General features: G+C 44.6%; 1 protein-coding gene across 1 annotated transcript in view; it reads left to right on the top strand.

Moving 5' to 3' along the window:
• VIPR1 (vasoactive intestinal peptide receptor 1) overlaps positions 1 to 26106 on the top strand; it is a 100917-nt gene that overhangs the window by 56898 nt on the left and 17913 nt on the right. The window contains exons 4-8 of the mRNA XM_032094174.1: positions 2270 to 2373; positions 7838 to 7938; positions 9925 to 10057; positions 22553 to 22706; positions 25077 to 25137. Of these exons, the coding sequence (XP_031950065.1) occupies positions 2270 to 2373; positions 7838 to 7938; positions 9925 to 10057; positions 22553 to 22706; positions 25077 to 25137 (553 nt within the window). The remainder of the gene's footprint in view (positions 1 to 2269; positions 2374 to 7837; positions 7939 to 9924; positions 10058 to 22552; positions 22707 to 25076; positions 25138 to 26106) is intronic.

The following is a 26106-nucleotide window of genomic DNA, read 5'->3' as shown; positions in this document are numbered from 1 at the left end:
AATGTTGTATGGTCTCAGGAGAGATATCATCCATCGCTCGAGTCAAAATTGTGGTGTGATAAAATCTTTGTTGTCTAACCTTGTACTTTTTGTACCTCTTAGACATCAGGTGAATATGTGAGTTGTTAGAAAAGTGTCTTGTATCACACCATGTGTGTGAATTTGGACACGAGGAGCAAAGAACCGTAGAAAAACTTCTCTGGGAAGAGAGTTTCCCTAAAATCAGAGTAATTTTCATTATTATTTTTTAATCCCACTGATGCTTTGTCATTGTTCTTCCCTCTACCTTGGTCCCCACATCTGCTAAAGCATTGGGAAAATTTTTGAAAGTATTGAGAGTGGTGAGAATTATAAAATAATCATAAAATTGGGAGGAAGTGCAATTAAAAAGAAGAAATAGGAGAAAATTAAGCTGCAAGAAGCACGCCTTAGCTCACTGAGAATAAGAAACAAAGAATCAAAACCGCAATGAAATCTAAAGCCAGGCCCAAAGAGAGAGGAGGAGTTTTTAGCAGGAAATGGGAAGCGATGAAGTCCAGATAATGGGATCCATTGTAACGAAGAAGAACTAACAGAAATTGCATAACACCTCCAAAAACCTGAAAGCGCTGAGCAGTCATGTCCTTGATTTGTTTGCACAAGATCCCTTATGATCCCAATATGAACCCTGGTGAACAGAACTGCAAACAGTGGCCATGCAGGGAAAGCCTGGGAGCAGCAGCCCACGGAGCTGTGCTGAACAAAGGCACCTTCGAGAGCCCTCCTGGATTCAGATCTGTTGCAAAGACAGATTAAAGGAGCAAGCTCTAGGGTCGAAAGCCATCTGTGACAGGGATTCAAGAAGTGACTTCAGGCAGGGGATTGTGTGCTGCTGATTCCAGTGCAGAGCAGGCCCGTGGCTGGGAAGGCGTTCAGGTGACTCAGGTGTCAGAAATTGCTGGAGGTGATACTCGAATATTTTCGTGACTCACAGCTGCGTAACTGATTTGCTCCGGTTTGCCAGAGTTTTCGTGCTCTTGTGTGCAAAGAACTCCATTGTTGGAACGGTTTGCAAAGCTCTTTGAGTTTCACTGGTGTCATTTTTCACCACAAGAAGCGAGGTTTGGCTGCTGTTTGTTCATTCAGGTGTATTGAGCAGTTTTCCAGTTTCGTGCAATGAATGGCACCAGTGGAATGCCCCAGTAATGGGATCTGTGTGAGGTGGGCATGGCAGGGATTTGTGGTCACAGAAGGTGCTGGGGGAATTCACAGTGTGCTGTTGGGTGTATTTCTGCTTCGTTATGCCTTGAAAAACCCATTTCTTGGTCTTTTAGGCCACAAACCTCTTGGGGTAAGGCTTATCCTGAGTGCTGGTGTCTCCTCCTTTTGTTGGATTAAGCCAATGTGGGTTTGAGGTCCAGCTGGGACAGGAAGCAGAGGTATTTTACCAAGTGAGAAGTGCTTTGCACTTACAATCCTGGATGGATCAGGCAGTTCTGAGTACCAAAGAGCCACATGCACTTCAGTTTTGACAGCTTTGGCTGAAGGAGGGAGATGTCCTTGGGTTAATTAAAGCTCTTTTTAGCTGGTCAGAGGCCCCAGGCACTCAGCAAGCTGGACAGTCCAGGAAATCTTCTTGCCCTGGAGTATACAAGTTAAAACAGGCAATACAGGTTGTCAGTGTGTGGTTTTTCTCCCTTCACAGCCAAATGTTGAAGTGCTTTATTCTCAAACAAGAGCAGTACATTTCCCAGGAATCGCATCTGATCAGGGCTCAGTTGTGGGCAAGGTCTGGGTGTGGAGAACTGGATTTAGTTCCCAGACCTCCAACCTTATCTGCATACTGTGAAAGGAGCATTTTATCTATCCCTGTCCTGGCTGCTCACAGGCAGAGTGAAAAGCATAAATACTTCACTGCTCTGGTCAGGCAAAAATTTTCCAGAACCAAAGGCAATGTGGCAACAAAACACTCAAACTATATTGGTGCAGTGCTAGCAACCAAAAGTCTGCATGCAACTGGTGTTATGGTACCACTAGAAGAGATGTTTTGTGTGCACCTCTGTATTAAAATGTACTTTTTTATTGAAGCCTGGACTTTAAAACACAATGGGTGCCTCCCATTTATGAGTTGTGTGTAATATGAAAAATTAATAACAGGGGAAAAGTCTGAGAGTTTTATTCTAAATGTTACAAGAATTGTGCTCTGGCATTTGTACCCCAAAAGGCAGAAGTTGGTTTAACAGCAAGCTGCAGGTTTCTTTTTAAGTCATTGTTTTCTCTTTTCCTGCAGGGAATGTGACCAGGAATTGTACAAGCCAGGGCTGGTCGGATGTGTACCCTGCACCCTACACCGTAGCTTGTGGATACGATTCCAACAGCACTCCAGGGGAGGAGGTTTGTAAACCTGCATGGGTGAACATCAAGATTTAACAGGGATCAACACCAGAATCATAGCATCTCCCCATGCCCAATTTTTTCCATTTCCACTCTGATTCCTCAAGAGGGAAAAGTCCTCCTGGGGATCCTTGGAAGCAGAGTTCAAATGTTTGGTCAAGGAAACAATCTTCCCTTTGGTGTCACAGATCATAGAGTCATGGAATGACTTGGGATGGAGGGGACCTTAAGGATCATCTCATTCCACCTCCTGCCATGGGCAGGGACACCTTCCACTAGACCAGGTTGTTCCAAACCTGGCCTTGAACACTTCCAGGGATGGGACATGCAAAATTTCCAGGATGTCAGGAACTGAGAAGATCAGACCATTGCCTGTGTGATGCCCACACATAACTTCAGGTGTTTGATTTTCCACAGTACACTTTGAAACAAGCCCTCCACATTTATATTTGTCCTTAAGTAGATATGGTGATTCCAGTCTTTCTATGGCAACATAAGCATCAAAAGCTCTAAAGGCATAAAAATTATATGACCTACTTGCCATCAGTGCTGCTCTGCAGATCCCAACCAGCTAAATATCTAGACCACTGTAGGGAACACACATTTTCGTGAAATTTTGCTAAATTTTGGAAGGAAATCCGCAAGCTCTCTGGGATTTTGTTTGTGTATAAATTAGCAATCGCTGAGCAATGTATAATTAGCTAATTAGCTTTACAGAGTGTTGTCATTACACAGGAAGGAATCTGTTACTGGTTTGCTGCATGCTGAGATATGAAGGGTAAAGTCTAAAGAGGATGACAAATGTTAGAAGCAAGATTCACCTCACGTAAGTCAAAGTTCAGCATCTAATCTAAACTAATCACCTGCAGCAGTCCCATAGTCAACAAGAAAAAGCTTATGCTAGAAAAGAATTTTATTTCACTACAGTCACATGTTGCAGTGCTTATATTTTTATATAATAGGTTACTGTGTTTATATTAAACCTCTGCCCGTGCTTTTTGTTGTTGCTGTTGTTTAAGACATACATCAGTGTTACTGAAAGTTGGACATTGGAATCTAAATAATGAATCAATATTTATTTCCAGTATTTAGAGGGGGCTTACAAAAAGGCTGGAGAGGGATTTTTCACATGGGCATGGAGTGATGGGACAAGGGAATGGTGTTAAGCTGAAGAAGGGCAGGGTTAGATGAGATATTGGAAAGAAATTCCTCCGGTGAGGATGGGGAAGCCCTGGCACAGGGTGCCCAGAGAAGCTGTGGCTGCCCCTGGATCCCTGGCAGTGTCCAGGCCAGGTTGGATGGGGCTTGGAGCAACCTGGGTGGAAGGTGTCCCTGCCCATGGCAGGGGTTGGAATGAGGTGATCTTTTGGGTCCCTTCCAACTCAATCCATTCTGGGATTCTGTGACTTGATATGCTGAGAGGTCTCTGTGCATGGTCACGCACTGCCAAGGCACTCAGAGAGTTAACAGGGGATCAGAGCAGAACTGAGCCAGCTCTAAGTGTGAAAGAAAACAGAAAATAGCAAAGGGAGAGGTGCACAAAGAATTTCAGGGCTCTGCTGAAGAGAGCCCTAGTCTGCCTTCAAGGTCAGCCAGCACTTCACATCCTCAAGTGTCCATTCCTCAGGCTGAGCTGTGAGGTTGCAAAAGCCATTGTTCCAGCTCTGCTATGAAAGTACCCCCATCCAGAGCTCTGGTTTGTGTTCCTGCTGCACAGGGGATTTGGGAATTCCTGGGACTTGTTCCGGCCACCCAATGGATTGCAGCGTTGCCAGAGTGCCGCGTTACCAGGAGAACCTGTATTGTGTTCTTTTAATTCTTTCTTAATTATTTTCCCCTGATTTCCACAGTTTTGTCCTGCTGTTAAAGTCCAATTTGTGTGAAAGGTGGCTGAGGGGGGTGAACATGCAGTAGTAGCCCATGAAAAAGAAAAGATTTTTGGTTTTTTGTTGTTGAATTGGCTGTGAGTTTGGGGAGCAAGAAGTAAAGGGAATAGAAAAAAACCAGCAGGCTGTATAGGACATGAGGTCCAGGAAAGACTGATAAGCTTCCAGGAGCAAAACACTTCATGAACTTTTGGTCTCAAGTCAGGAACAAGAAGAAAAATATGAAAAATAAATAAAGGCAGTGTGTAAGGTTTTAGCTGTGAATTCTGGCAGCCCCTAAGCAGCTGATGATGCAGGCACCAAAGTGCTGCTCTTGGGATCCATGCAGTGATGATGAGCCCTTCTCCAAGCTGACCTTTACAAGTGGTGCATCAGCAAATGGGGAGTGGGGTTATTTTGCTGATCCCCCATCAGATGTGATGCTCTTCTCCCTGGTGTGCTTCCACCTGCTCAGAGGAGCCACCCCAGTGTCTCTGTAGGTTCTGCCTGAAATGGTGAAATAAAGAGACACCTCCAGAGGTCAGTTCAGCCCAGTCTTCTCTCTTAAGGGATCTCTTTTCATTTACTCTCGAGCGAACCCCAATGACTTTGGGCTGGATGACATGAACCCCAAACACATTTGGTTTCTGAAAGACTTTATATCAGTATTTTTCTTTTTCTCTCAAAAATGTAAATGTTTCCCACTGTCAACCAAGACACCAAGGGACAAATGCTGAGGTTACTGAAGAGAAACCAGGGAAAATAAAACTCAGTTAATCTTGGTTTAGCACCTACCTCAAATAATTGTTATTATCACACTCCTGTGAAATTAAGCAGAAGCTTTAAGAAGTCAGAGAGACAATGATGAAGTTGCCTGATTTCATCCTGTAAATCAGTCAGGGTCTGCAGTTAGAGTCCAGGCACGCTGGCATGCATTGCCTTCACTTATCTACACACCCCTCTCTTTTCTAATAAGAATATTTTATAATCTGGACCCTGAGTGAAATTTCAATTCCATTTATGATCTTGGGTCAAATTCTCTGCTTTGATATCTCTAAAATAGGAACCAATTGTCATTAGCAAGTGCAATGAAGAGTGAGAAGTCATTATGTGCTGTTTCCAGAACAGAGGTGACCCCACATCCTGCATTAAAGCTGAATGCAGAACCCTCTCTCTGTCTACACAAGAAGGATTAGTCACCACAAAATATGGGGGGAAAACACAGGGAATTGGTTGTTGAATAACACCAGGAACTTTCTGTGCATAACTTGCTCCTGGGAATAACTCAAAGAAGCAGAAGACCTGCTTTTCTCTGCTCTCCTAAATAAAGTGTGGGACAACCTCTTCCTCCCACAGTCCCCTATCACGAGCTCCCTCCTTCTGCTGGCCAGGTCTTTCCTGGAACATTCCTGCTCTGGTGCCATCAAAAACAGAGATAATAGAGAAAGATGAAATCAACATGAGGGAGGTTGACTGCTCTTGTTAGAAAAGTCAGAGCTGCCTTTGGGATCCCAAACTCCAGGAAAGCCGGAAAGAAGACTTCATCTTGGGGGTGCTGGTGGATTAGAGGCTGGACATGCACTGACCATGTGCACGTGCAGCCCAGAAATCCAATTGTATCTTGGGCTGATCCCATGGCCTGAGCAGCAGGGAAAGGGGGGATTCTGCCCCTCTGCACCCCTCAGGTGAGGCCCCACCTGCAGAGCTGCCCCAGCCCTGGGGCCCAGCATGGGAGGACCTGGAGCTGCTGGAGAGAGCCCAGAGGAGGCATCAGGATGATCCGAGAGATGGAGCAGCTCTGCTGGGAGGAAAGGCTGAGAGAGCTGGGAGTGTTCAGCCTGGAGAGGAGAAGGCTTAGGGGTGACCTCATTGTGGCCTTGCAGGACCTGAAGGGAGCTGACAAGGGAGACAGAGAGGGGCTTTTTACAAGGGTCTGGAGTTGACAGGACAAGGGGAAATAGCTTCAAACTGACAGAGAGTAGATTTAGATGGGATATTAGGAGGAAGTTTTTTGCTGTGAGGATGGGCAGGCCCTGGCACAGGGTGCCCAGAGAAGCTGTGGCTGCCCCTGGATCCCTGGAAATGTCCAAGGCCAGGTTGGATGGGACTTGGAGCAGCCTGGGATAGTGGGAGGTGTCCCTGTCCATGGCAGAGGGTCCCTTCCAACCCAAACCATTCTAGGATTCTATATTTGGTAGTTTTGGGTGGAATCTGCAAGCCGGTGGGGTGGAAAGGAGCAACCTCTCCTGTTCCCTACTGCAGTGCAAGTCCCTCCCTGCCGTGCAGGTGAGCAAGGCTCAGCTGTGACCACACCAAACAGGGTGAGTTCATCACCACAGCAGCCTCCTGGCTTTATCTGGGCAAGACCAGGCAGATAAAATGTCCTGAAACCCTTGAATTATCTATTCAGAGTGACCCAAAGCTCTCAGTCATGTGGGTTCACTGAGTGGGGCTTTAAAGATATGGTGCTTTAAACACCTCTGAGGTGTGTGGTTGAAGATATGATCAGTGTTATCTCTGAAAACTCTCTTGTTTTAACACCCCTCCAACCTGCCTTGTGCAAATGCTAAAGGATTGCAGCTCATCCCAGCCTCACTGGTTCTGTAAAGCACCAAATACTTGCCAAAGCCTGTGAAAATAGCACATTAAAATGTCAACTCTCAATGTTATGGAAAAGTATTTCTCCAAACAAGGTTTGGTTTAGATTTTCTGTCTAGCCTGCTCTTTGTGGTTTTGGTTGTTTGGGTTGTTTATAGAAGATGGTGACAAGGAGGGCAGAGGAGGGCCAATCAAGAGCTGGAAAAAAAAAATTCCATAAACTGAGTTAGATTCTCATAAAAACTTAGGGTTTTTTTAATTGATTAGATAAATGTCTAAATACTTTCACCTTTTGGTTTTTTTGTCCTTTTTTTTTAAAGCTGAAAATCAAAATCTATAGATTTAGAGTGTTGCTAGAGAGCCTTGGAGAGCTTCTTTGCCTGTTTTATTTAGACTAGGATTCCAAGTTGAATCCAAGCCCTGTGGTGCCCCACGCTCAGATTCCCTCTGTGTGCTGTCAAAGAGAAAAACCATGAACCAATATCCAACTCAACACATATTTCTGAGTTAACAGTGAGAAGGTCTCAAGTTTTTACTTGCCTAAACACAGTGTAAATTCCACAAAAGCAAAACAATTTCCCAGACAGTTCTGCCCTCACACCTCCTCAATAAAATGAGTCTCACAGTATTCACCACGTCAGACGCAGTGTCATGCCCTCTTAAGCTGAACACCAGTCACTCCTGTTCCACGAGGCTTTGGGCTGTAGCTGTCTCTGCAGGTGTCAAATCAGCCTCCTTCCAGCAGGACTCTTTCCCCCGAGTAGCTCTAACCTGGTCTGGAGTGGTCCAAGCTCTGCTGCATCCAGACGCGTCCTCCTCACTCACACCGGCGGTGTCTGAGTCACATGCGCTACTGGATGGGATTTTAAAGGGTGAAGGAGTTGGAGGTGTTTTAAGAGAACAGAGAAGGATGATTTCCTTGTCCCAGCAGTCAGTGATGCTGTGTTTAGGAGTGCATTTTAGACCTCTTTGAAAGCCCTGTTTTCTTTCTTTCACACCAGCAAACGGCGTTCTACGGAACAGTCAAGACCGGCTACACCATCGGACACACCTTATCCCTCATTGCCCTCACGGCTGCCATGATCATTCTGTGTCTCTTCAGGTAAGACCACAAGCAGAAAAAGGCACAGGGATGACTCAAAGGCTGGTAACTTACAGCCTGTACAGGCCATGAGTGTTACAGGAAGATGCCCAAGATTTCTGTCAATCTGCGTTGGATAGGGAAGTTCCTCCATCTTTCAGTGTCACTGTGCTTTGGTGTGTGATTTGTGGCCTTTGTGTGAGAATTGTAACCCAAATGCAATTATTTAGGTGGATTCATCTCACTAAAGGTAGATTGTTGCATGATGGATCTCTGTTAAAGGCCATTTACCCCATAAACCTGTTACAGTCCAGACAGTCCTAGTCAGAATGGTGTGTATGGATGCCATGGAACTTCTACTTAAAGTAGGCATTCAAAATGGTACCCAAAATTGCATCCAAAAATATCCAGGATCACAAAATCCCAGAATGGTTTGGTTTGGAAGGGACCTTAAAGTCCATCCAGTTCCACCCCTTGCCATGGGCAGGGACACCTTCCGCTATCCCAGGTTGCTCCAAAACCCATCCAACCTGGATTTGGACACTTCCAGGGATGGGACATCCACAGTTTCTCTGGGCAACCTGTTTCCTCCCAAAGTCCTTTCCAAAAACACTTCCTGCTGCTGCTCTATGGCAAGACAGAGACACCCAGAGCCATTTGAGACTTGCTGGTGTCCTTGAGATAAGCACAAGGGTGGCAGATATGATGCAGAGCCTTCAGGAGACCTAGGCCCTCATGGATGGGTGGGCAGATGCTCTACAGCTCATCAAATGGCATTAGAATCCCAGATTGCAGCAAATGGATTAATTTTTGCTCTCTATTGTTTGTAATAGATTCAGGCGTCTAAATTTGGGTGCCTCCCATGAAGAAGTCTGCATATGTGCAATCTCATATTATAAATTCATATATGTAAAGGGAGAACAGCAAAAAGCAGACCTCTGTGAGATGGAAAAATCCTTTGGATGTGGTTCCATCTCCTCGTGTAGGGACAGAGCACATTTTCTAGGGTAACTCTCACACCAAGACTGGCCTCACCCTTCAGGAACCTTGCACTTCTCCTCCCACGTGCTCTCTCCACTCCTCTCACAAGGGAGGAATCAATCAGACACACATGCAAGTGACGTCCACAAGGTACAAGGTGCCAGCCAAGCTGGTGAAACTCTTGGGGATCCTGCTCTTCCTTCATGGGAAGCAGCTTAACTTGACTTGCCTTTGCCTGCAAGCACAGAGGACTCGGCTCAGCCCCATTATCTTGCCATCATCGGAGATTAGGAGCGCAACCTCTGCCAGTGCACACTGGCTCGTTAAGAGGTGGTAATTTGATTACGTTGCTGAGTGAGGTCTGGCGTGGTTCTGGTGTCTGTACAAAGTACCCATTTCCAGACTATTAAGCCTTTCACTTTAGCTGATGTAAAGTTTCACTTGGAAAAAAAATCTCCTACTTGATGAGAACTCGTCTTTAAAATATGAGCAGGCAAGGGACAGAAAAACCCTGGTGTAGTTCTCAGTATCATTAACAACCAGTAATTTTTAAGTGAAAATATAGTTCATATTGCTCCAGAAATCCTGTAATATGTGTTAATTCTGGCAACAGGTGCTAAGAATTTTTTTGCCTCCTTGAAGAGACGTTTCACTTTGAAAAGAATTATTGCAGCAGAAACATTCTGTAGAAAACAGCCCTTTATCACGAGCACAGTCTGCTCAGTCAAAAACATTTCTTTTCCAGTGGAGAGCAGCAGGATGGACTTGTTTTCTGTCATTCTGTATTTTGCCCTGTTTTTCTGAGGACTGAAAAAGCAGCAGCACTGCTGCAGATATGTGGATTGCCACGTTATGTGGATTTAAAGAGGCTTAAGTGGATTTGTGGCGATGTTCACCGGACCAGAGCCTGTCTCAGGAGTTCTAATGTTTAATTGTGACTCTATATCGTGGCAGAAGAAACGCGTAAATATAAAAATGCTTTTGAGAAGATTTTCTATTCAGAAGTGTTTCATTTCTTCCCAACAGAAAACTACACTGTACTCGAAATTACATTCACATGCATCTCTTCATGTCCTTCATCATGAGAGCCATCGCAGTCTTCATAAAGGATGTCATCCTGTTTGAAAGTGGGGAGTCCGAGCACTGCTTTGTGAGTTCAGTAAGTAGCCTTGCACACTGAAATTTCCACCTCACTTTGTGGCACCTCTTAAGCAATGCACCAAAAATTACCTTGCAAGTGCGTGTGAGGCAGTACTTTGGGAGGATTTCAAATCCTTTTCTAGTTTGGAAGGAAAAAAAATCCATGATTGCTGCCATTTGATTTATATGGAGAAGGAATAATTTGATTATCAGAGTCCAAAATGTGTATATTTATATTTATATTTATAGTTATATTTTATATCTGGTCCCTTCTGGGGTTGGACTTGATGGTCATACAGGTCTTTTTAAACCCTAAGGGTTTTATCAGGTGAAATTCACAATTCTACATGATTTTGGGGTTCCTCTCAGCCCCATGTCCATCTCCCAGCCGTGTGCTAGTTTCTTGGATATCCTGGTCAAAGGAGACTTGTGTTTAGGGATTCAATAAAACCTTTTCCTTCAGTGAGGACGGGAGTCAGACCCAAATTCACATAACTAATTTTCATTATCTATGGGGTGAATACCCCCAAGAGTTATGTGTGTAAAGTGTGTCCATAGTCAGTGGGGCTCTGATTAATCTGTTCCCTGGAGTCTGGAGGGCTGTTCAATCCTTTGGGAGAAGGCACCTGCATGTGGGTGACTCTCTGGGCTCCAGTGACCAGATCCCTGCAGGAGTTCAGGCAGCAAAGCCATGTGCAGACATCATCATCCATTTTTCATCTGAATCAGTATCCCACGCTCACTGTCTGCAACTGTGAGATTTCCCTACTGGGATGATAAATAAAGGGAATAAAGGAGTTGGGTTATTTTTTTCCCTTTCAAACTCAGTGTTATCAGCTGGAGCAAACATTAAGGAGGGAGAAGGGCTGTTTATCTAAAGGCCACATTGACGTAAGAGGACACCAGTCATTAATAAATTTAGGCAGGAAATTGAAATCACCAAAATGAAGAGATGTGATCAGAAGTTATCCAGGAAAAAAAAAAGAAAAACAGGAACCCTCCATAGTAAATTCAGAACATCAGATGAGCTGCTTGTTGATAATAGCAGGGGACTGGGCACAGCACTCCAGCAGATCCCTCTGGACCTGTTTTTTATGTCATACAGCACCAGAAAAAAGATTCCCTTTTCCATCCACCCAATTTCTTCCTTGCTTGCTGGCTTTCTTGTATCCTGAGTTCTGTCCCTGCTGTTAAAAGGACCTTTCTGCTTGAGCATTTCCCAGTTGAAACACAGAGCAGCCTACTCAGCTTTTCCCAAGAACTGTGTGCAGCATGATCTGTTCCCTTTGGAATGTCCCTGTGTGCTTCTTCCTCTCCCTGATTTACCAGGATCGGTATTCTTGGAATGGGATTTTCTTGTGAAGGTCCATGAAAGGTAGAAAGCCATGGAAACTGGAATGAAAAATTGCCAGCGATAATTGTCAATGCCAGTTGGCAGATGAGCCAAGACAGGACAGGCTGTGGAGTTTGAACCAGCCTCTCATCCCTGTGGGAGTTTGCAGTGGGTCAGGACTGAGGCACAGTTGCAGAGAGCTGAGTGAGAAGTGTTTGCTTCTCATCCATCCAGAAACACTTCTGGGTGTAAATACAGGAGTTTTCCTGCAGAAGCCACAGCTCCCAGAAGCCATCACGCTACATGGCTAAAACATTTAAAACAGCTTCTCCCCATCAGAAGATTTTTGAGTTAATTGCCAGCTGAGGGTGAATGGCTGGATGATACATAATGGCTATAAAATTATGTGGAACAAATCTGTCTCCAGCACATTACACTGAGCATACCCTTTGCAAAATCTGCACCAGTTTTGAGCCAGCATTTTGGACAACCTTTCAGGTCACAGTCTATAAATAATGACAGAAATGCCTCTCCTAACATTCATCTATTAGGAGAAATTGTTGTAAAATCCGTTGTGTTCCTGTGGCATTGATTGGGTTGGGTGAGCTTGGCTTAAGTTAAGATTGTGCTTTGAACTTGCAGGATAAAGCTTGACTTGGGAGACCTGGTACTAATTCGTATACTGAGGATTTTATACACAATTCACTGAGGGTTCTGTGTGTAATGGCTGGATGTGGCCTTGAGCTCATTCGGTCTGAGGAGAGATTTGAACAAACAATTTGTTCAATGCTCTCACTGCTGGGCTGGTTTAGATCAGGGCAAACCCAAAGCAATAAAAGTGTTTCATTAGAAGAAAGAGTACCACACTTAGTTCCTTTAGGGAATGAAAGGATAAAGACACCCCCCTTCCAGAACACATTTAGGGCTATAAAATCCAAATGAATAGAAACCTCTCCCAGCATTTCTGATGAAGGCACCAAACTCCCCAATTTGATATTACCTGCTGCAGTAAGAAGACTTTAAGTTATGTTTTGTGCTCCAGCCACACAAAAATACGTTAAGCTCTCCACCAACAAATGTGTCAATGCTTCAATCAAGTAGGAACTCCAAGACATGAAGATGTGTATGTAATTAAAAAAAAAAACAAAAACACTTTTTAATACGCTTTACTGCATTTTTACTTCATTTTATCTAGTTTGGGACACTTCAGGTGTGGTGTTAACGCTGCAGCATTTTATAGTTTTGGATTGCCATTGAGTTCAACTTGAACAAACACCCAGAAAAATTAATTTATTGATTATATCTATGGGCCACAGTGCCTGAGAATGTGGCTGTAAGCATTTCAGGGCCAGTGCAGCTAAAATATATGTGATGAGCATCACTGAATCATGGTGTGAGCCAGCACGGGGGATGTTTGCAGAGTGATGTGTGACATCCGTAGCCTCCTTGAGTTCCTTGGTCCTACTTTATGGATAAACTCATTCCTGGGGGAAAAGAAAAGTCTTGTTGCTTGGGGGAAAAAATCAGCCTGTTTTCATTGGGCAGAAACCCCGAGCTGACAAGCAGGGCTTGTTTTTATGGCTAAATGCACCAGGTTTAAATGATCTTTAAACCCAGGACCTGCACAAGGCCCCTTGTCCCACACCAAGGAAACTCAGCACCGGTGGCTTTGCAAATGTCCCTCACTCCCTCTCCTCTTCCCAGGTGTCCAAATCTATCAGGCTGGTTTCTGGGCACAATGTGGGTCACTTGGCTCATGGACAATCCTTAGACTGACCTCTTCCAAAAGTGGATTTTTGGTGGGATTTTCCAGTAAAGAAACAAAACACCGCAGGGACCTTGAATTTTCTAGAGGGATACGAACAGCAGAGGGTGGGATGGCCACGCACAGATGCAGCCTATTGCTCAAGGTACCATGAGTAGACCAAATCCACTTTCTCCCTCTCTCTCATAAAGTATTTATGTAGCTTTTTTATTGTAATTATGTGTAACTGAATCATCCTATTGGCTTATATTGATTAAAAACAGGCACCTGCTCGAGTGTGTTTGTCAGTCGGGGCTTTAAGCACTTGGGTGTCGAGATGATCAGGCTCAGAGGGCTCTGTGGAACCGCCCACTCAGACTCCTTCAATATCTATTGGGTTTGACTCATTCAGGTTGTGTTCTGCCTCAGTAATCGATCACTTCTGACAGAAAACTCTCTGCACGTGCCTTTGTTACCTCTGCAAATTGTTCGTGGTGTGTGAAAAATCGCACCATTTTCCAGCCTGGATTTGCCTTCATTTTTCCTGGTTTGTTTTTGGTTTTTTTTCACTTCCAGACTCAAGAGGCCTCCTTAGGAGTTTTCGTTTTTCACACTGGTTTCCATAGATTTAGTGCCCTTCCCTCTTGGCATTCCCACGATTTTTTCTTCCCCTTTCCTTCTCTCCCTGGGGAACACCCTGTAAAAAACAACAGTCAAAACAACAAATGTGGTAGAAGGATTGAACTGAACACTTCAGTTGTCATTTCAATTAATTTTTTGTGGGTTTATGGATAGGTTTTGATATAGTTTCATTACTGCCATATCTGGATGGCATAATAATGATGAACCACTTACCTTTCCAGCCTCGCTGAAGACAAAGCCAACAGTTTGCTGTAAACAAAGATCAGGTTCTACAGATTAAATTCAGGCTGGCTTTTTTTCTGAGCTCTTCAAATTTGCCCTTGCTGAAGATTCAGCCAAGGGAGATCACATTTATCTTTTTCCTTTTGTATTATTCCAGTAAGACAAAAAATTCCAACAAAAAATTTATTCTTTGCAAAGGAGAGTGGGAGTTCAGCAGTTGAGAATTTACACACATATCTCATATTTTCAGAGTGGAAAATTATGGTTTTTTTCACATTAATTCCCTCAGGACAAACTGATAACAGGCGACAGCCCCCTAAAAAACTTTATTTATGGAAGTTAATGACAGATACATTTTCATTTCCAGCAGTGAGGCTGCTCAGATCCGTGTGGGAGCACCACGATACACAGGATGATGGAGAAATGAAAGAGTAGAAGCCTTTTTATGCACTTGTGTTAAAGCAAAACAAATATTAGGGAGTCAGTTGTTTCCTTGGGTGATATCTGATGATCACTGCTACAATCTAAAGTTTACAGAAAAACAGAAGGAAAGGGAAAAAAGCAAAGGAAAAAAAAAGGGAAAAAAACCACAAAACAAGCCCTAGAGAAAGCTCCTGTAAATTACACAAAACAACAGGAGGAAAGCAGGGGGAAGGAATGGAGGCATCCTGGAAATAACCCAGGAATGAAGGCAGAAAGTCAGACTCTGGCAGAGCTCTGGAGCAGGAATTTTCTTTACTTGAGTGACTCTAGAATCCTGGACACAGCAGTGCCACCATCACGGGCTGGCACCTTAACACACAGCAGTTGCCAAAAAAGAGGGAAAATGGGAAAAGTGTGAGGATGGGCTTTATTAAAACTCCAATCACCTTCTCTTTTTAGTTTCTGCCTTGTGGTTGGCTTGGCTTATCACTGAAGATGTGCTCAGAAGTGCCATTATCCTGTGATTGATGAGCACAAAATAGGCACAGTTTAACCCATTTACCAAGATAATTCTATTTTTAAGTCTAAACTCAACTCTGAGTCATCTGACACCCAGGTTAGACCAGCCAGAGCTAATCAGCATCTCAGAAATACTCACAGGATGGGTCCCAAAAGTCAAACAAGAATTCCTACGAGACAAAATAGAAAGGCTGAGTCCTTCAAAGACTGACAGGTACATAACACCTATTAAAACCAGCAAAGAGAAATTCTTAAATAGCCTTGAGGATCACAGTCATGGGGCTTAAAGTTGCTTCTCGAGTGAGGGAAAGCAGACCTAAGAGTTTCTTCCTGAATCCAACAGGACAGTGCTGGATTTGAGGAAGCCTGCATGGGAAGTGGGCAAGACATGAAGTGCAGTTATGTGCACCACATTTTTTGTTGGTGTAAATTGGTGCAGCTCCATTTATTTTAATGCAGAATTTAATGGTGCAGCTCCATTTATTTTCATACCAAATTCACTGCTGCAACTCCATTTATTTTAATTAGTGCAGGATCTGCCCCTGCCGTGCTTTGCACATGAAATAGAGGCTGTCTCATATAACCTCCTTGCAAATCCTCACCTCATCCCTGGAAGTGTCCAAGGCCAGGTTGGATGGGGCTTGGAGCCACCTGGGATAGTGGGAGGTGTCCCTGCCCATGGCAGGGGGTGCAACTGGGTGAGCTCTAAGGTCCTTTCCAACCCAAACCATTCTGGGATTCTGTTTCAATAAGTGCCTTGTCATTTTCAGCTGGCTTTCAGCTGGCACTGAGGAGGTGAAAGCACAGAGAAAAGCCAAGTTTATCTCTTGGGACTTTGGATTTCATATGGATTGAGCTGTTTCTGCAGAAATAATTCTCTAACCAGGGAAATAATATTCCATCCAGGTTTGTTAATGGCCCAGCCTTGTTGCAGGTGGAAGAGGCACAGGAAAGAGATAGAAATTGATCCAAAAGCTTCTTCCTGATATGTCCATTGTTCCACAGTATTGATGGCAGCAGGAAAGCCTTACCTGGCTGAGGCACAGTGTGTGTACCTGGGTCAGGCTGCACAGCCCAGCTCATCCATCTGGGAATGGCATTTCTGTTTTATGAAGTGGTAACAAATCCACAAGCCCAGACACAAATCCAGGTTATAGTGGCTTCATAAACTGCCCAGTGACAGCTAGCATGGAGCAAGTATTCCAGGGCATGCTCTTGGGGCAATGAGGGGTGCATGAAAATGTAATGGATTGGGACCTGCAGGAAAGCAGGTTAAGATAAATTGAATTAATTTGCCACTGCCAAGGCTTAAGAGTGCACTTGCATAATGTTTCTGGGCTGCTATTGGTGCAGAGCAGGAAGTTAACAGGGAAAATGTGGGTTTGGGACCTCTTCTCCCTGTGCCTGAGACAGACAATGGCCATAAATCCAGTTAAACTGATCTGTCTGTACTTTTAAAAGTATATTCTTAGAGCTGAAGCCTCTGAAGGGTCCATCATCAAGACATAAAATTATTATTCCCATGAAGGTTTTATTTGTCCTAAGTCCTGATAGATGAGAAGTTGCTTTAACAGAGACTTTCAAACTGAAGTCTACGTGCTTCCATCATGAGCCACTTCGCTTCTGTCAGGATGGCCTTTTAAGAATTTCTTGAATATTCATAGATACTGTTAAGTCCTTAACATCCTAAATTTCTGTGCATCTTCCAGGAAAACCAGCAGAGCCACCCACTAGTGCAGCAATTTATTGTTTGAAATTTCCTGCTTCTCACACTCTACAATAGGGAGGGAGGGAGGAAAGGAGTCAAAGGCACCCAAGTGGTTTAGGAGGAGTTGTCTCGTTTGAGTATTTGAAGACAATTCATTTTCATGATAGCACATAAACTTTGTGGGGCTTTTTTATTGCCCACCTGTTTGAATCTGTGCAACTGCAATTAAACTGAGAGAAGAAAGGAAAGCCATGGCTTTTTGCCAGGCAGTCTGGCTTGTTTGTTTTTAATTTGCTTTTTTGCTGTTGTTACAGAAAAGGTTGAGTGTGCTAAGCCTAAGGTAGCACTTTTTCTTTTCTTTTTCCTTTTATTTCTTTTTCTTTTTCTTTTTTCTTTTTCTTTTTTCTCTTTCTCTTTCTTTTTCTCTTTCTCTTTCTCTTTCTCTTTCTCTTTTTCCCTTTCTTTTTCTTTTTCCTTTTTCTTTTTTTTTCTTTTTTTCCCTTTTCCCTCTCTGTCTTTTCTTCTTTTTCTTCTTTTTTTCCCTTCTTTTTTCTTTTTTATCCCTTTTTAAAATTATTTTTTTATTCTTTCCCTTCCTACTGTCTTTTCTCCTTTCTTTTTTTTCCTGGCTCAGCAAATTGGTTTGACCCAAGAGCTCATTTTGGGAGGAACAGAGTCACCCATTAGGGAACTCTTCTATTTCTGCCAACAATTTCCTTTGCTATCATGGCAAATTACTACAAATTCAGCCTCCAGCATGAAACTTGAAGTCAGCAGGGGCTTTGTCCTCGGCTTGTGTAGAGTGAAAGTTTGCTCAGGACAATAAAAATCCCTACTTGAGAGGACAAGAAGGACATTGAGGAGCTGGAGCGTGTCCAGGGAAGGGAACGGAGCTGGGGAAGGGACTGGAGCCCCAGGAGCAGCTGAGGGAGCTGGGAAAGGGGCTCAGCCTGGAGCAAAGGAGGCTCAGGGGGGACCTTGTGGCTCTGCACAAGTCCCTGACAGGAGGGGGCAGCCGGGGGGGTCGGGCTCTGCTCCCAGGGAACAGGGACAGGAGGAGAGGAAATGGCCTCAAGTTGCACCAGAAGAGGTTTAGATTGGATATAAGGAAAAAAGCTCTTCTCCAAAAGGGTTCTCAAGCATTGGAACAGGCTGCCCAGAGAGATGGTGGAGTCCCCATCCCTGGAGGGATTTAAAAGAGATGCAGATGTGGCACTTGGGGATGTGGTTTAGTGGTGGCCTTGACAGTGCTGGATTTACAGTTGGACTCAATGACAATAAAAGTCTTTTCCAAACCAAATGATTCTGTGATTCTGTGAAATAAAAGTTAAAAGCAGAGAGAAACACCTGGTGAAAACTGAAAACACCTGTTTAGAAACCGAGTCCATCCTGACATCTCCATGCCACATGCACAGAAATTAACGGGCCTTGTTTAGCCATGGCCAGAGCAGTTAGATTACAAAATTATTGGGAATTTGACACTTACCTGAATTCCAGTGCCATGATAGCGAGATGGGGAATTAATTATGTTGTGTAACCTTACAAGCAGAGAAATTATTAGGTTATTGGATCATCATTACAGATTTCATTATACTTTGGTTAAAGTGGATGTCTCAACAGAAGGGCTGAGGGGGGAACAGCTCAAAACTGATGGATTCCTGAATTTAATTATGATTATGAGTGTCTAAAGTGGAACTATAGTTATGGAGATGTAGGGTTGGGGCAGTCCCTGTGCTGGAAGTCCTTAATTTCAGCATCTCCACAGTAGGGGATGCCTGCCCCGTGCTATCCCATTCTCCAGGTCCTGAGTGGGAGCTACGAAAAGCTTTTAAATAAGATCAAGGAAGCCTCTTTGACCAGGCCTGGGAGAAGATCAGCTATTGCTGTGGGCAAATGCAGCACGAGTCAGCCAGCAGCCCTTCCCACAGCTCGTGTCTTCTGGGCAACATAAAACAAAAGTGCCAGATAAATCTGTCACTGGGAAAATGAGTTTCCATCAGTCTTCTGCAGGAATCTCAGTGTAAATCTCTTCCTCCTGCAGTGCTGGTGGTAGCCCAGGTAACAGCACCGCTTTAAAGGGGATTTTGAGGTCTCCAGGTTTCCTGACTGGTTGATTGAGGTAAATCTGAGCCCACGTTTTTGCTGGAGGCACTGTCCCAACTTCATAAATAACGCCAGGAGCTGCATCACTGCCCAGGATTGCATGGGATGTCTTAAATATATCTTTAAGCTGACTTAAGTATGTCTTGGTGCCCTGCCCCAAACCTTCCACCCCACAGGAAGCTGCAGAACTCATGGGTACGAGGGAGGAACACGGGGTCTGCACAGGGGTTATGTCCATGCACAGGACAGGTCATACAGGGGTAGGACCTTTAAAAGGTCCCTTCCAGCTCAAATTATTCCATGATTCTATACAGGGGGAGGGATAGGCCAAGTCTTGTGGTAGGGATTGTTGTGACTCCAGTATTCCCAGTCCAGCTGTGACAGGTGGGATATCAATCACTCAAGGGCCCCTTTGTACTTCTTTTGTCTAAATCCTTCCTGAACCCAAGTCCTAAACCTGTAACACACCATATCCCTACTAAAGAAGGCAAGGGAGACTTGTGTTGGCATTTCTGTGGAGCTGACTGACTTTTTTTGTAGAGTTTTATTCCATTCACAGGAATAAATCATGGTTGGGTGTGTGTAAACCTCAAAAACTCAGACCAATTCCTGTCCAACTAAGCCGCTCATACTGAGCTCAAGAAATTCATCAGCTGGTCCAGACTGCCAAACTTTAGGAGTTATGAATGAGCAGAGTTCTTGCCACGGAGGAGAATGATAAATGTATATTTAGTGCAGTTCAGCTCTGAGCTAATTACTGCCTCCAGCATCTGAACTGTGTTTTTCTAGGTGGGTTAAAAAATTGATGTAGTAACCAGCTGATCCACCTAAAAAATGAAGAGGAAGATGTTTTTCTCAGGGCTAACATTACTTGAAAGTACAAACTGCTACTGGGCACAAGGAGAAAGCCTGGCAGGGTTATTTCTCAGTCTTCTTGTTCCCACCCTTGTGTCCCTTCTCTTTGCCTCTTTCTCTTGAAAGCCCTCGAGCAGGTCTAAGGAATGCCCCATCCTCAAGCAAACTTCTCCAATAATCAAGATTAAATTTTCTTATTGACTATGAGGAATTCAAAGAGAAGCACAAATGTCTTGGGTCAAAGAGTTTGTCAAGAGGGGTCAAGAGTTCAATGCCTCGTTGGCTGGAGGCAGAGTCCTTCCCAGTGTTCAGCCATTGGAAGCACATGTGGAAAGAGAGGGGATCCTTGTGGGAAAAGCAAAAGGCCAATGTCTGATGCAGCTCCAAAGAGAGGAGCCCCTCGGGTAGATGTGCCATCCACAAAGCCAAGGGAAAAACCATCTCATGCCACATCTCATGTGGACATGAGCAGGGCAAGATCACTGAGGAAAGACAGGGAAATAAGCTGTAAATGAGCCTGTGGAAGAAGAGAGAGTAGAAAAAGCAGTGATGTAATTCAGCTTCTCCTGGTTAAAATGTCTGTCCTAAAAATAGCCTGTGTTAGTCTTTCAACAGTGACACACTGTGAGGTCTGCTCTTTATGAAAAAAATAAATTCTAGAGATGCAATGGCTCATCTCTGCCCCGTGTCTGTCATCTAAAGGATAAGATATCTTACATACATGAAGATTTTGTTCCCCAGCATTGTAACAGCCACTCTGAGGCTGAATTTAATCAATCAGGAAGGTGGAGACCCATTACCAAGTCCTGCATGGAATAAGGTATCCCAAAAGGCAGGAAGGGCTGTTTTCCAAATGTGCCACTGAGTTGGTCTTTGAAGAGGATTCAGTGGAATCCTCAACAATCAAACTGCACCTCTCATAGAAATATCTGCTTTAAACTTACCCACTTAGGCAATAGCAGCAAGCCCAGGCAGTGGGAAAATGCCATTATTTAATTTTAAGGACAGGACAGTGCATCCAACTCTGTTCTAGTGCAGAACATCCCCGTGCCACAGGAGATCCCTGGCAGCAAGATGTTACTGCCGTGTGCTCAAAATGGTGCACAGAAATGTCCTTTCTCCAGGTAAAACCGAAAATTCCAGGGGTGGGGAACTGCTCAAATAAGCAAATATCCCTCAGCAGGGAGAAAAGAATTGATCTGTTACAGGTCCCTCAGAGAAGAAGTTGCCAAATCCCAGCTGCTGCCCATGTGCGTGGAGTAATAAAACCATAGAATCATTAATGTTGGAAAGACCTCAGAAATGATCGGATCCAACTGCTAACCTGATCCACCTCAGCTTTGTGACAAGCCACCACCACCTTAAGGGAGGAATTAGGGCCAGAGGCTGCCACAAAAGCAATGTTTGCCAGCACTGGGAGAAGAAGGGATGGATTTGCATCTGCAGTTTCTGCTGCCATAGCCTGGGTTCAGCACAGCTTTCTCTCTGTACAGCAATAGTCTGCAAAGTCGGGCTGGAAGGCCCTTCCTGAGAGTCTCTGCTGGGCAGAAAGCACGTGCCCTGTTTGTGAGCAGCCTTCCCTTGGCCTGTGAAGCCTTGCAGTCCCTTGTGCTGTGCTCCAGCCTCCTGCCTCTGCCGTAAGTTCAGTGCAGCCACCCAGAAGGGATCCCCTGATGTACAATCTCCAAGGAAATCCTTGTTTTACAGGCAGGTGGTTGAGATGCATCAAATCTTCCCCCTTAAACCTCGTGTCTCACCTGGGAGCTGCTGAATTAGGGCCAAGAGTGAAACCATAAAAGAATTCAGTAGCCCCAGTAGGGCTGAGGACACACACACAGATCCCAGCTGGCTGCAGACACACCAAGCAGGCACTCAGGCTTTGGGGGGAAGGAAGGAGCGGTGGCAATGTCACAGAGCCATGTGCACACAAAATCAGGGAGAGACCAAATGTGTGATGATGCCATCGGGATGAGGCTGCTGCATCCCCAGCCTTTGCCAGCTCAGCCCTGTGCCACCTTCCCTCCCCAGCAGTCCCTGAAGTCACTCACAGAATATTCTGAGTTGGAAGGAGTTCACTGCCTGCTCTGCCTCCACTTTCCCCCATCACCACCCCTCAGCAAGTCCGTGTTTATGCTCTGCCTCACAGGAGGGAGCTGAGGTGCATGGAAGTTGTTTGTCAGGAGTCCGTGAGCATCCCCAGTGTCACACACTGATGGGTTTAGGGGAGGGCTGAGGGTGGGGAAAGACACTCCCAAAACATGTGGCATTGAAAAAACACTTTCCACACTTCTTCTTTTAACCAGTGTTTCATAGCAACTGTTTTCAGCAGGAGCATGGAGGGAAATGGGGTCTTGTCACTGGTGCAAATTATGGCTCTAAATTCAGCATTCTACATGTGCAGGACACCAGGGAAGGGCCACTAACCAGGGAGTGAGAGCAAACACTTGCCCCAGAACGTGCAGGGTATCAGCCAGGCAAACTCCCTGAAGGCAACAGGGCAGTTTCTGAGTCAACATCTCAAGGATGTGCAATGATGCACTGGGTGCAAAGTGTCAGAAATTTCCTTTTTTTATTTATTTCTTTGCTAAGGGAACTGTTGCCATTACCTGTGCTGCAGTGAAATCTCCACACAGCAAGTCACTGTGTTTAATTACTCATTCCCTGAAGGTAAACAATTCACCTTCCCTTTTCAAATCTCTGCCCTTCCAGTGCAATAAAAGCTGTGCATGCTTTTGTGTGCTTACCCTGCTTCTCCTGCCTATCCTTTATTTTAAAAATACGTATCCCAGTCCTTCTTTTCCTAAAGTGGAGCAACTTTTTTTTAGACTTGGCTTTTCACCATAGAGTTGATTCCATAAGGAGTTCAGGTGCTGCACAAAGCAATCCCAAAGATACACCCAGAGCAAGGTTTCCTGGTAATTTGGTCTTTCCTGCACTTCACCACTGTTCATTTCTTCTCTTCCAGGTAGGCTGCAAGGCCATGATGGTTTTCTTCCAGTACTGTGTCATGGCCAACTTCTTCTGGCTGCTGGTGGAGGGGTTGTACCTTCATACCCTGCTGGTCATCTCTTTCTTCTCAGAGAGGAAGTACTTCTGGTGGTACATCTTAATCGGCTGGGGTACGCATCTCCTCCCCGACGGATGCCAGGAGGGGATCCTGAGTGGCATTTTTAGCAGGAATTTAGCACAGATACCTGAAGGCTCAGGTGGGGCAGAGATGTAGAATACAGCACCCAGCCCCCCTAAATCCTGAGAAGGATTTGAGGGTTGCTGCTGGATGAGAGGTTGGGCATGAGGCCAAAACACACCCAGAAAACCAGCTGTGTCCTGGGCTGCATCAAAAGAAACGTGACCAGCAGGTTGAGGGAGGTGATTCTGTCCCTCTGCTCTCCTCATCTGAGACCCCACCTGGAGAGATGCATCCAGCTCTGGGGTGCCCAAAATTGGAAGGATGTGGAGCTGTTGGAGCAACTCCAGAGGAGGTCACGGAGCTGTTCCAAGGGCTGGAGGCCCTCTGCTCTGGAGCCAGGCTGAGAGAACTGGGGGTGTTCACCTGGAGAAGAGAAGGCTCCAGGGGGCCTCAGAGCCCCTTCCAGGGCCTAAAGGGGCTTCAGGAGAGCTGGAGAGGGACTTAGGACGAGGGATGGAAGGACTGGACACAGGGAATGGCTTTGAACTGAAAGCGAGTAGATTTAGATTAGATATTGGGGAGGAATTCTTCGATCCTGACTGGGATCCCGAAGTTGATATCATGCATTGGCCTTAAATTGTAAGGATGGATCCCAGCAAGGCAGAACTCCTGGACTGAACCAGACACTGAATTCAGGCCAGCAAGCTGCCTTGAGATCCCATCACCTGTGTGCTAATGCTGATAACCTTCTGCTCACTGCTTTGATGATTTTTCCAGCTTTAACACAAATCTGGTCTCAAACACATCAAATAAAATAGAAACAAAATCATAAATAAAATAAAATAAAATAAAATAATATAAAATGTGCAGAACAAAATAAAATAAGAAAAATGGCAAGGAAGAAAGAATTAAGCTCTTCACAAAGTAACTCACAACTGAATTGCTGACTTATGCAAATTAATCCTACCAGATCAACTTCTTTTATTTCTCCAAAAAGGGAACAGAGATCTTTTTCCCTTTTATGCCATTTAGTTGAAGATTTATATTTAACTAAGAAGATAATTTTCTACTGCCTGCTCCTGATAGCAGAAACTGAGAAATAATTAGAGTGGGGAAGAATCTTGAGAAGAAAAGATAAAATAAAATTGTGCCTTGTCCAGGGATCCACCTGGGCTCGGGATTTGATCAGTTACCCATGGAGTAACTTCCATCAAAACTGACAGGAGCTACACTCGGGTTCACACTGCAAAAGAGAGATGATTCTCCGTGCTCTGAGCAGAAGGAGGGATGATGGGAGCAGGTCTTGTTCAGTTAATCAGGTCAGACCTTCGTTAAACTCTCCTTGTGCTCTAGATATTCTTTATTTCAGCACTGGAGAGCTGGAAGGTTTTAAAGAAAAATGCACGAAGGTAACAATTTAAATCACAGGAAATTTCTTGCACTCTTAACGTGTCCTGAGGTTGCTTGGGAGCAGAAGGGCAATTCCAGAACACGGCAGGTGGTTGAGGGAATTTTTGGCCTTCCAGTCATCCATCATTTGCAAGGGCATCAGGGATGGATCTGGAATGGATTATGCATGAATTAATAATTTGGATGTGCTAATTACAGTTCTTACTGACTTTAGTAGGGTTGCACTTGGAAATGACTGGTAATAAACTATAGACAATCTGTGAGTAACACAGAGCAAAGAGACGTGTCCTTCCTGGAGTATTTCCAACCTAAATCCAGTCAAAGACAAGAGACAGAGAAAAGAGCCAGCGCAAGGATGGAACAAGACCACCTTAGTCTGGCAGATCATGGAGTGAGGAGCAGAAGCAGCTTCACCTGACCAACTACAGACAGCTGCGTGTGAACTTGGCACTCCAGGCTCCCTTACAGGGCAAAAGAGTCCAGGGATATTTCATATTTATTGTCCTAAATCAAACATTTAACATAGCTGCATGACCTGTGTGTGAGAAGCACACAATTCTGCCCCTTGATGCTAAAGAGAGCCTGTGGTGACCTCCTCAGGTACAGGTGTCCGCACTGTAGGACTCTCAAGTGGTCCCTATTCCCTGAATTTCACCACTGGAAGTTTTTTCTAGGCACTGCAACAGGAATATCAACGTGCTGGGATCAGTTACAGGGAGCTGATCTTGCATGGCCAGAGGGAGGGAAAGGCAATGTTACCTCTTTGGGTTGACAACGTGAAGCATTTTCCCACTCCTGAGGGAAGGCATCCCCTCAGTCACTCAGGAGAGATGGAGAGCGAGGGAGAACAGCCCTGAGAAATTAGGCAGAATTTAAATAATCTGGTAATGAAATCAGATAACCGTTTGATCATGATTTCTGACAGCAACACCATCTCTTCTCTGCTCAGGTGCCCCCTCCGTTTTCATCACTGCCTGGACTATTGTCAGGATTTACTTTTTCGATGTTGGGTAAGCCTGTGCCCTCAATTATCTTTCCTTTATAATTCTGCTCACCTTTATGGTCAAGGAAAGCCCTGCAGCCTTAGGAACCCACAACCCAGCAGCAGTGGAACCTCTCCCCTGTCACCAGGAACCAGGAAATGCTCCAAGATCTCCCTGAAATGTCACTTTAGGCCAGCGACACTCTCCCTGTTTTCTTCCCAATGCCTTGGTCAGGATATTTGCAGGGAATTTGTGAGCAGACCTTGATGGTTGCAGTTGACCCCCTGCTTAGAGCAGAGCTTTGCACCCTGCAGAATTGACACTAAACATGCTTATGCAGCAAGGAATTGATAAACACAACCAATTCTCTCTCACAGAAAAAGGCTAAAAATTCTGTGGGGTTTTTTTTTCCTCAGGCAGATTATAGTCTCTATTCTTCATCCTCTTTAACCTAGCAGCAGCCTTTGATATTTTGTATGAGAAGCAGACAGAATGCAGCTAAGAAATCAGGCAGATACCAAAGTTATCCAAGGATATGTGCAAGCAAAGAGGATTTGATCCTGAAATCCTCATTCTTGCTTTTATTCAAGCAGTCAGACTGCAGTAATTGGAATGGGTTTTAAAAGAAAACACCCCAAAGAGATGCAGAATCAAGTGTTTATTCTCTCCTCAGTGTGCATTCCCTTACTTCTTGCATTTGCATCCTGGAGTTAACTCCATTTTCTCCCGTGTGCTCTTCCCCTCCAAGTGTGTCCTGAGTTGCCCTTTTTTCAGTACAAGAAGCAGCTCAGATTTCTCATTGCATTTTTGATTTATAGTCACGCCTGCACATTTCCTGAGGGCTACTCACTTCCTTTATGGTTTCACTCTATCTGCATAAAACTGACCTTATTTACTCTGTTAATAAATAGCCTCTACAATGAGACAGAGACAGGAGGATTTAACCATTCTGGACACCAGTATTCCTTACTATATATTCCCACTCAGCTCCAACAA

This window comes from Corvus moneduloides, chromosome 1 (assembly GCF_009650955.1).
Source record: "Corvus moneduloides isolate bCorMon1 chromosome 1, bCorMon1.pri, whole genome shotgun sequence".
Classification (NCBI taxonomy): Eukaryota; Metazoa; Chordata; class Aves; order Passeriformes; family Corvidae; genus Corvus; species Corvus moneduloides.
This window is presented reverse-complemented; position numbering and strand designations above follow the sequence as displayed.